Below are 11201 nucleotides of genomic sequence, written 5' to 3'. Positions count from 1 at the left end.
TGTTTAGTAGAGACAGGGTTTTATCATGTTGGCCAGGCTGGTCTTGAACTCCTGACTTTGGGATCCACCTGCCTCAGCCTCCCAAAGTGCTGGGATTACAGGCGGTTGGGCACATATTAGCCCATCCCTCACTTCCCCCGCCTCACTGTCCTGTGTGTCTGTGCCTTTCCTGTGAGACAGAGGGAAGGAATGGGATTAATGAGGAGGTGCCAGTTACCATCCTGTTTTCAAGCATGAGTTCTCAGCTCTGGCTGCATACTGGGGTCTTCTGGGGAACTTAAAAAAATACAGAGATCAGGGCCCCACTCCAAGAGATTTAGATTTTGTGGGTCTGGGGTGCTTTCTGGTCATTGGGGTTTTATTTTTTTTATGGAATTTTTTTGAGATGGAGTGTCTCTCTGTTGCCCAGGCTGGAGTGCAATGGTGCAATCTCCGCTCACTGCAACCTCCGCCTCCCTGATTCAAGTATTTCTCCTGCCTCAGCCTACTTGAGTAGCTGGGATTACAGGTACCCACCACTACACCTGGCTAATTTTTGTATTTTTAGTAGAGACAGGGTTTTACCATGTTGGCCAGGCTGGTCTTGAACCCCTGACCTCAGGTGATCCGCCTGCCTCGACCTCCCACAGTGCTGGGATTACAGACGTTTAGCCACCATACCTGGCTGGTCAGTGGGATTTTATAAAGCTCCCCTGGTGGCCCTAATGGCAGTCTGGGCTGACCTGAAGCATGGATGTTTGGAGCTGGGAGATGGGAACAGGGCTCTGCCGACAGCCCAGGGGTCTCACCTCTCCACCGTCTTCACCATCCAGGCACCCTGATCCTCTAAATATGAGTTTAGCATTAAAAGCTATTTGTGGGCCAAGCGTGGTGGCTCACGCCTGTAATCCCAGCACTTTGGGAGGCCAAGGAGGGCAGATCACAAGGTCAGGAGTTTGAGACCAGCCTGGCCAACATGGTGTAGCCCCGTCTCTACTAAAAATACAAAAAATGAGCCGGGTGTGGTGGTGGACACCTGTAACCCCAGCTACTTGGGAGGCTGAGGGAGGAGGAGAATCACTTGAACCCGGGAGGCGGAGGTTGCAGTGAGCTGAGATCGTGCCACTGCACTCCCGCCTGGGTGACACAGTAAGACTCCGTTTAAAAAAACAAAAAAAGGCTATTTGTGTACATGCCCTCTAAATGTAAGCTGGCGACTCAGTTTGGAGCTCAGAATAAAAACTCGATCACTTCTCTTGGAAAACAGGCTGTCTGCTGCACCTTTGGGTACTAATGTAGGCATAGTTAGCTTGGGCATAAGCATAGAGACCTTGAGCTGGAATGCCTGGGAGTGCCTGGCTTCCATCCCAGCTATGCTTCTTACCAGCTGCGTGACCTTGGGCGAGTTGCTTAGCCCATCTGTGCTTTAGTTTTATCATCTGTCAACCAGGGATAATAATGGCATCTAATTCACAAAGTGGTTGTGAGGATTAAATGACTGCATTTGTTAGAAACTGAACAAGCGGTGTCTTTTGCTCACACAGTGCCTGGCACATAACTGATTTTGATTGCAGCATGAGGTTTTTCACCTTACACTATGACTAAGCTTCAGTATGCTGGGTCACCACCACCCCCCCCACACTGGGTGGGGCCTCCTTGAGGCTGGGGACTGAGTCTTTTCATCTTCGAGGATCCTGAACGGCCTTATCAGAGAGGCCCTGGGTGGGCAACATCAGCATTACGTTGGAGCTTGCTAGCCATGCAGAATTTCCAGCTGTCCAGGGACCTGCTGAATAGGGATCTGCATTTTATCAAGGTTCCCTGGAGCATATTTGAACTTGAGAGGCTCCGCCCTGCAGTGTGTGGGTAGCTGCACTCCGTGGCCTCCAGGTGGAGGGAGGGAGGAAAGCTGCCGGCTGCGGGCTCCTCCACGCTCCTCTCCTTTCTTTCCAGTGCCAGATGTCTCTGAACGGGCAGCGCGGGGAGTGCTGGTGTGTGGACCCCAACACCGGGAAGAGGATCGAGGGCGCCCCCACCGTCCGTGGGGACCCCGAGTGTCATCGCTTCTACTATGAGCCTCAGGAGGCTGGCGGGGTGCCCACCCAGCAGGCACAGTAGACCGCAGCCAGCCGGTGCCTGGTTCCCCCACCCCCACCCCTCTCCAAGCACTGGCAGAAAACGGAGAGTGCTTGGGTGGTGGGTGCTGGAGGGCTTTCCAGTTCTGCCACGCGCATTTATACTTGGAAAGAGACCAGCACCGAGCTCGGCACCTGCCCCCTCTCTCTTCCTAGCCACAGATGCCACACCTGCCCCTTGTTGCTTCCCCCCCGCCCCGGGGAGGAAGGGAGTCATGGTGGGGGAGCTGGGGTTCAGGTTTGGGAAGGGGGGAGAGACACATTTTTATTTTTTAACCCCTATGTCTCTTTTGCTTATGAATAAAGGAAGGAAAAGTAAAGTGTGTGTCTTTTGTCTGAGTCTTTGGGGTCTAACAGGGAAAGATGAGGAGGTTGGCCTACCCACCAGCATCCAGCTTTGCCGTTGGCCCATAGGAAAATGGAAAAGGCCCTGCCTCGGTTTCCTGTTCATGAAATGGGAATAAGAAGGAATGGGAACCTCCTGAATCCAGTTGAAACCTTCCATTGTGGCCCCAGGACTCCCAGGCCCCAGGACTCCCAGGCGAGGCTTCTGCCCCCATGCGGCCCCTGCCTGGCCCTCTACAGGGGTGGGATGAGTCACACTGGGTGGAGGTCAGGGGAGACAAGGAGCAGGGGTCGGGCTTCCTCCCTCTCACATCCAGCTGACACTGCAGTGGGAGATAAGGCACAGGAAACGTGGGAATTGGGGTTGTCTGGCCCCTGAAATAAAGGAAGCTCCCTCCGGCCCAGGGTAAGACATTTCCACTCAGCCCCCAAAGGGACTGGGGCTGTGGTTCACTGGCTTATTCACAAAGGTGACACCACTGAGAGTTCAGGCGCTGCTCTCTAAGGGGCCCACGTGATTTGGTCTCCAGACCAGCAAATACCAACTGGAAACAGGGCTGTGCCGAGGAGCCCAGGCTGAGGGACTGTGGAAGGAGCCACAGAATGTGACCCTGTTTCCTTAGCAGAGTTCCACATCAGAGCTCACCTGCATCCGCCACTCTGTTCTGCTGGCCTCTCAGCCCCAGTGAATTCCAGTGGGCTTACACACCCCCACCCCTGCCTTTGCAGTGGGCCATGGGGGGAGAAAGTGCAGCATTTGAGGCCGGCTGTCCCTGCCCCCAACCTTCCTCAGCATGTGGCCCAGGGCCCAGGCCCAACCCACAACCCTCCAGACCTTCCATCTGGTAAGTGTGGAGAGGCAGAGGGATGGCGGGGCCTTTACCAGGTGTGACATAAGTGTAGCTGGAATGCGAGACAGCCCTCAGAAATGCCACGAGATGAGCTTTCTTGGAGCGCAGGAAAACCAGATCCCCAAGAATAGATGGAGCCCTGCCAAGAGGGTGTGTTCCAGGCTGCACCCAGCCAAGCCAGCACGTGGCTCTGCCCCGAATGAAGGTGCGCTCCTTCCGCCAATCCTTGTGCGTCCGTGAAACAGGCACTCTTGTTAGTTACACTTTACAGATGAGGAAAAGGTCCCTAGAAGGGCCCAAACTCCCCAGCCCTGGGCCTGGGGACCCCTAACTCCAACCTGTGACAGCCACCCACCCCTGAGTTATACCGGGCCAGTGGGTGGAAGCAGGCGGAACGCTTTGGAGAGGGCCTAGAGCGCTCTGGGCACTGGATGGACCCGGGACCCGAAGCTCTGCAGCCCCCGTGCGGGGTCTGATTGGCTTTCCTTTGGCGCATGCGTGATGCCGCCGGCCCGTCCCCCTGTCCTCTCCAGCACCGGAGCTGCTGTTCCCGGGTGGAGCAGCCCACGCCTGGTCTCCTGGGAAGCCGGGTGGTTCTCAACCGTGGTGAACGTTTGACTTGACGGGGGCACTTGAAAAAGCAAACAAAAAATAAAAAACTGATGCCAGTGCCTCAGCTTCAGACATTCTGTTTGTTTTTGAAAATGAAGTGATTTTTAATTTTTAAATAAAAGACTCTAAATGATTTTCAGCATATATTACAAGTTTAGTTTTAAAATAGACTTAAATTTATAACAGGTCTTACACTGACTTCAATACATAGGCACCCCAGAGCACAATGTGCAGGTGTGACAATCACATGCTGACCTCTTAATATTCCAAGGGGACCAAGATCTTTTTCAAACACAGAAAAAAATTGGGCTTTGTATAATGCTAACCCCTAAGAGCGATTCTCCTTTGTAAACTAAAATATTATTGTCCGTTTCATATACTTTTGCTTTATAAAGAACTCCCACAGGAAAAACTTTCTGGAGGTTGTCCCAGATATAAACAGCTACATTTTCAGTCGTGCTCACCGCATCGCAAAGTATGGCACATCCATATTCAGATTCTCATGATCAAAGGGCTGCATAATCACCTCCTCCATATATTTTTTGAGATCAGCCAAATTCATAACCATTCCCTTAGCAGGGTCAATCTCTCTATGTATTGTCACTACAACTTTATAATTGTGCCCATGGCCATTTGGATTGCTGCATTTTCCCAACAGTTTCAAGTTTTCTTCATTACTTAGAAATTTACTGTGCAGCCGGCGGCTCGCGCTGAAGGAGATGCGCAGGACACTTGCGCCGCCGCCAGCTTCAGACATTCTGATGTAACTGGCCTGCCGTGGAGCCCAGGCAGGGTCTTTTTCCTTTCTTAGGTTCCAAGGTAATTGTGGACCAGGGATAAGGCAAGAAGAATGCCAGAGTTAGGAGGTCTGGGCTTGGATCCGTTCCCACCATGTCGCTTTCCATTGCCTGGGGCTATTCCATCATCTTCTCTGAGCCTGTTTTTCTCATCTGTCTATCGGGGATAATATCAGCCTCAGATAACAGGGTGGTATCAGTGTGAGACTGGATGCGAAGGTGCTTTGAAAACTATAGGACTGTATAAAATGGGAGGGGTTACTATGGGGCCCTTGTTGGGTCAGCTGTTTGCCAGACCTCATGCCCCAGGCTTGCCACGTTGTCCATTCCATTCTTTGAACTTTTACAGAGGGCTTTCGAGGATGCCACAGCCTCCCTGCCCATTTCCCCTCCGTTACCCTTAGTGCTCTTGTACCCAACCCTCTGAAAGAGGTGGCTTTTTTTTTTTTTTTTTGAGACGGAGTTTCGCTCTTGTTGCCCAGGCTGGAGTACAGGGGCATCATCTCGGTTCACTGCAACCTCTGCCTCCTGGGTTCAAGCAATTCTCCTGCCTCAGCCACCCGATTAGCTGAGATTACAAGCATGTGCCACCAGGCCCAGCTAATGTTTTTGGTATTTTCAGTAGAGATGAGGTTTCTCCATGTTGGTCAGGCTGCTCTTGAACTCCCGATCTCAGGTGATCTGCCTGCCTTGGCCTCCCAAAGTGCTGGGATTAGATGCGTGGGCCACCACGCCCGACTGAAGAGGTGGCTTTTATGGATGAGTGGGTGAGCAGCACCTCTGCTGCGGCTCTAGCTACAGGAACCACACGAATTGCTGTGCAGTGCAACCTAGAAACATTCGCCGAGAGGAAGCATCAATGCATCCATATGGGAAGACGGTTGGCTGGGCAGGGATTGTGCAGTTGTCAGGCACATCCTTCACCTGGAACGAATTGCCTCTTTAAAGGTTAAGCAAATACAGGGCCTATACTGCCACTCTGTGGCAGCACGAGGAACTGCAGCTGAGCATGCATTGGGCCTTGACTTGGGGCTGTTGCACTGAAGAGGAGTGGGCCAGAAAGACTCAGTTGGAGACCGTGTTACCACTGGCCCTATCCCAGAACCTCTGAGTTAGAAACTCGGCGAGGGGCCTGGGAGTCTGCACGGAAACTTGCTTCCTGTGTGGTTCTTATGGAGGACTGGTTGACTTTATTTATAGGACCCAGGGCAAAATAAAAATATGGAGTCTCTTATTCAGAAATGATTAGGAATGTCAATACATTAATAGCGGAACATCAAACCAAGCGCCAGCCCTGTGTGAACGCATGGGTCATGCCCATGGACTACGCCTCTTCTTATGCCCTCTGTGTTTGGACAGCCCCGACTGTCATCCCCGAATCTGTTCATTGTGTCTTGAATACTAGCTACATAGTAAGATGTGGTGGCTAAAAGTGTGAGCATGGAGGTGAGGTAGCCTTTGAACAGAATCTGAACTCTCTTGAGTTATGTGCTTTTGGGCGTATTTCTAACCTCTGTGAATTTCATTTACTTCTTCTTTAAATATTGGGATAATTTCTATCTCAAAGACTTGCTTTGAGAATATAAAATCATTTCTGTCACGTAGTAAGTGCTGCCTAAATGTAGCTCTCAGCCGGGCGCAGTGGCTTACGCCTGTAATCCCAGCACTTTGGGAGGTCACGGCTGGTCAGGAGTTCAAGACCAGCCTGGCCAACATGGTGAAACCACGTCTCTACTAAAAATACAAAAATTAGCTGGACGCGGGGGTGGGTGCCTGTAATCCCAGCTACTCGGGAGACTGAGGCAGATGAATCACTTAAGCCTGGGAGGTGGAGGTTGTAGTGAGCTGAGGTCATGCCATTGCACTCCAGCCTGGGTGACAGAGTGAGACTCCATCTCAAAAAAAAAAAAAAAAAAAAGTAGCTCTCACTGTATCCCAGGATCAGGGTTAGGGTGTCAGGCTATAAAGATGAAGAGGATGAAGATGAAGAAGATTACGGCCTTTGTCCTGAAGGGGTGACATTCTTGTGGAAGGAAACTCAGAGATGGCCCCCCATGGATGTCGGTACCCCTCCAGCAGGGGATGTAGGGCAGTTAGAAGGAACAGCTAAGTCTGGTGTCAGGGGAAGATGTCTCAGAGAGGGTGAAGGCAGAGTTGGAAGGAAGAAGCCAAGATTGGGGAGGGGACTGGGAGGATGTGAGTGCGTCACCCATGCATGTGTGTGTGGGTGTGGGTGCCGGGGGGCGGGGTTCAGACAGAGGGAGCAGCACGCGCAGAGACTTTATCTTATTTTTATGTCTGTTTTTATTTATTTCTAGAGACAGGACCTCACTCTGTTGCCCAGGCTAGAGCGCAGTGGCATGATTATAGCTCACTGCAGCTTTGAGCTACTGGGCTCAAGCGCTCCTCCTGTCTCATCCTCCCGAGTGGCTAGGACTGCAGGTATACACCACCATGCCTGGCTAATTTTTATTTTGTAGATACACGGATCTCACTGTGTTGCCCAGGCTGGTCTTAAACTCTTGGGCTCAAGTGATCCTCCTGCTTTGGCCTCCCAAAGTGCTGGGATTATAGGAGTGCATCGCCATGCCTGGCCTGCAAAACCTTTAAGTCATGAGCTGCACAATGAACTTAGATGCCAGCGTATGGCTGGGGATATGCATGGTGAGGGGAGGAAGCAAGTGGAAGAGGAACCAGAGGAAGAGGAAGCCAGGGCACATCAGGAACAACTTGGGGTGTCTTGCTGAGGAATTCGAACTCTGTACCAAAAGTTAAGAAATACCAAGGAAGGAAGTTAGGCAGAAGATGGGCATGACTGGATTGGTGTTTAGAAAGTGAACTTGGCCTGGCGTGGTGACTCATGCTTATAACCCCAGCACTTTGGGAGGCCAGGGCAGGTGGATCACCTGAGGTCAGGAGTTTGAGAACAGCCTGGCTAACATGGCGAAACCCCATCTCTACTAAAAATACATAAATTAGCTGGACGCAGGGGCGGGTGCCTGTAATCCCAGCTACTTGGGAGGCTGAGGCAGGAGAATCGTTTGAATCCGGGAGGTGGAGGCTGCAGTGAGCCGAGATCGCACCACTGCACTCCAGCACGAAACTCCATCTAAAAAAAAAGGAACTGCAACTGTGATGTCCAGCGTGGAAGCCAGGACGTGGAGTGGGAGTGCGTGGAACGTCCCTGCAGGCGGAATTGCAAGGATCCGGGTGAGAAGTGAGCATGATCTCAATGAACAAGGGCTGGGAGCTGGAGAGAAGGGCCGAGGGTGAGGGTGGTCCGTGAGGCCACTGATTCCTAGTGCTTGGTGGCTTACTGGATGTAAGGAGTAAATGAGGAGTCAGGACTGAGGCCAGGGGTCGCGCTTGGACAGCTGGGTGGATGCATTGTCATTCTCTGAGACAGCAAACAGGAGGAGGAGGAAGAATGGGGAAGAAGAGGAGGGGGTTGAAGAAGGAAAGAGAAGGAAGAGGGATGGCTTAGTGGAGAAGATGCTGAGTTCAAATTGTGTTGCTGTTATTGAACTTGTACTTTGTAAAGCATCAGGTAAAATGATAAGAGAGGCCAAGTGCCTGAGCTTCCAGGATGAGTTCAACATTGGACACATTGTATTTGAGCTGCTTGAGGGGCACTAGGTGGAGAAGGCATCCCCTGACTTTCCCTCATTCTCATCCTGATGTTGATTCTTGAGCAAGGCCCATCAGTTCTGTCTGCAGGCCATGGTTCCTCTCTATTCCCTCCTCCCCCTTTCCTCTGTCACCAACACGGAGGGAGATGGGTTGGTTGATGGGTTCAGGCTGACAAGCAGGTGTAGAAGGGGCTGTCCCTTGGGAACGGAGGAGGACTGGCAGGGGAGGGAACAAGAGTGTGATGGGTGGTTTTGTGGATAACTTGGTAGGGGTTGAGATGGGGAGATGGGAAGGGTCTCACCTGCTGGCCCTTGTTTTCTCTGATAGGGAGAAGGCCAGGGTGTTTGCTAGGAGGGAGGGAAGGTGGTACAGCGCGTTGGAGAAATGAAGGTAATGTCGGGGGGAGGTAATTTGATTAGGGCCCCTAATAGATTTCCCAGGCAGGATGTGGGGCCCTTGGAGCCTGGGGATTTTGGGGTGATGTCAGCTCACCCGATAGTGGCACTTTTTCCTGCGGGGCTTAGCAGCACTGCGCAGGAGGGACAGTGCTGCTGGACAGGGCTGCGAAGCTGCAGGGCAGGGGGGCCTCAGCCAAGCGGATGCCAAGAGTGGAGCAGTGGGCTCCGGTCTCCTTAGGCAAAGCAGCAGAGCCAGAGAAGGCTGGTGGATCGAAAACTCAAGCAGGGGCAAGCAAAGGCTCTCCGTCTCTCCTGGGTAAAATCGTCTCTGCTTTCTTGCCTGATTCTTCTCACTCCCATAGTAGACTATGATTGGTGTGGGAGAGTGGGTTTTCAGATTTTAGATATGAAACCTTGGGGGTCCCAGGGCTCAGGGTGTGGCTTAAGAGGATGGAGGGGAAGGCAGATGGTGTGTGGCAGCGCTTGGACCAGCAGCAAAGCACTGGGGAGAGGTGGGAGACAGGGCTTCCTGGCTGCTGAACCGCAGGGACCCCGGGGAATGGTGCTGTGCTAAGGGGCTGTATGGGTTGTCCCGTGAGCACCGGTGGTGCAGGGTGGTGGGGGGGACAGGGGTGGAGTAGTCCATCCAGAGCCTGAATCCTCGATGGCCACGGGCTGTGGGCAGGGATTCACAGATGTGGGTTATATGGGAGGGAGGAGATGGAAGGGGAGTGGAGGACCACAGTGGAGGGGGTTAGCGTTGTGTGTGGGGTGGAGAGTGAGATGAGCCTTCAGGGAGAGGCAATGGGGAGAAGGATCTCGGCTTGCACCTGCTCCGGGCAGTGTGCATGCATATGACAGGGTGAGCGTCTTCCCCCCAAGAAGCCAGGAGGCAGTCTGGGGGCAGGCGATGCCATGGGGTAGGTCTTCCTGTGGTTCCTCTTCCTGTCCCCGACTCGAGGCACCTCTGGAAAGGAAAGCAAAGAAGGTGCCTGGTCCCTCTCTGCACCTCTTAACGCATCCTCACCTCCTCCTCCTTCACCCCCACTGCTGGGCCCCGGTAGCCTCAGAGAGCTGTGTAGGAGCCTTCCTGGGTTCCCGGGTGACTGCAAGGTGTCTGCAGGGAGGGCTGAGTGACGGGCGTCCGAATGCTGTGCTCTTCGGCTGGATAGACTACTATGTGAACTTGAGGGACCTGGTGCTGACAGGTGTCAGGGAAGTGGCTCAGCCACACCAGAATGATGTTTGCCTTGGGGTGTCAGGCCACTGCAAGGCAGGGATGTCCACTTGCTCCTCGACTAGGACAGGATAGACATGTGTCTTCCTGGCAGCCTCAGCTGTCAAGCTGGGCACAGTGAGGATGCCGCCGCCTCCATCTCCCTGCTGTGCTGCTGGGCCTAAGGCCCGGGGGGTGCAGTCAGTGGGGTGCCTAAGGGGCAGTGTGCGGTGCAGCTCTGTGAACCAGGAGGGGCCATAGGGGAAGAGCCCTGGGAACGGAGGGGCCAAGGAGGGAGGAAAGCAACAGGGTGAGGTGGCAGAAGGTGGGAGGGTGTGAGAACTGCACTCTTCAGCACCTAAAGGTTGACATCAGGGCTGCCATCTTGGGTTTTCCTGTTCACTGGGCACAGACAGCAGTGGAGGTTAGGCAGGAACCAGGGGGAGACTTTATCTTGGCCAGAGGATCCTAGGAGTTATGAGTTTACAAGGCAGTAGGAGGAGGGATGGAGGAACATTCTAGAAATGCCTTCCTTAAACTCTTATTCAAGGAGCAGAAACTTCCCATTTGTCTGAGGGTGGATGAAGGCCACTTGACTTCATAGCAAGGGCTGAGATTCAAAGAGGGTAATAATCGTAATAGAACGGCAGCAGAACACACGCTGGGTGTTCACAGCTCTCGGGCTCTGGGGACATTCACTGGCTGAATCCTCACAGCAGCTCTAGGAGGTTTTACCCACAAGGAAATGGAGGCCTGAGGAGGTTGTGGAGGTAGCTTGGGTTCCATGACTGTGGTGGCTTTCCCACGGAAGGGAGGGGCTGCTGGAGTTCCAGTGGGAGGGCTTGTCTTGGGGGATGGGGTTCTCTCTGGACGGAGCAGAGGCTGAGCCCTGACCCCGCTAGGAAACTTCACTCCCTCTGGACTGTGGCCCGAGGAGAATTCCGAGCTGACCTCGCCCCCTGCCTACCTTCCTGAGCCCTGGGAGGAAGCCGACGCAGGCTAACTGAATGCATAACTTTATTAAATAAATGCTTTGTCATGGCAAAAGTCAAAGATCAAGGAGTAACATAAATTATAAGTTGAATAAATAGTATACAGAAGTCTTCTTCACCTTTTAAGAAAACGTGAGATCGTTTGTTGGTTTGGTTTTTATTTCCTTAAGTACAAAATGTTAAACAGAGCAGAGCTCTTCCGCATTCAGGTGTTTTTTTTTTTTATGCCCGCTTTTTTTTTTTTTT

The 11201-nt window shown here is 52.7% G+C and overlaps 1 protein-coding gene across 3 annotated transcripts in view; it reads left to right on the top strand.

Annotated features, from left to right (window-relative positions):
* Positions 1 to 2433, top strand: part of IGFBP2 (insulin like growth factor binding protein 2) — a 28200-nt gene extending 25767 nt beyond the window's left edge. For 2 of the 3 annotated variants that reach the window (XM_017534942.2, XM_017534941.1), the window contains exon 4: positions 1933 to 2429. In XM_017534942.2, coding sequence (XP_017390431.1) covers positions 1933 to 2097 — 165 coding nt within the window. In that variant the 3' untranslated portion in view covers positions 2098 to 2429. Of the gene's footprint in view, positions 1 to 1932 lie in introns of all 3 variants that reach the window. The other variant, XM_017534940.2, reaches the window with a different exon arrangement.
* The last annotated feature ends 8768 nt before the right edge of the window (positions 2434 to 11201 follow it).

Source organism: Cebus imitator, unplaced genomic scaffold, assembly GCF_001604975.1.
Source record: "Cebus imitator isolate Cc_AM_T3 unplaced genomic scaffold, Cebus_imitator-1.0 Scaffold89, whole genome shotgun sequence".
Taxonomy (NCBI): Eukaryota; Metazoa; Chordata; class Mammalia; order Primates; family Cebidae; genus Cebus; species Cebus imitator.
Note: the sequence above shows the minus strand (reverse complement) of the source record. Positions and strands in the feature narration are given on the sequence as shown.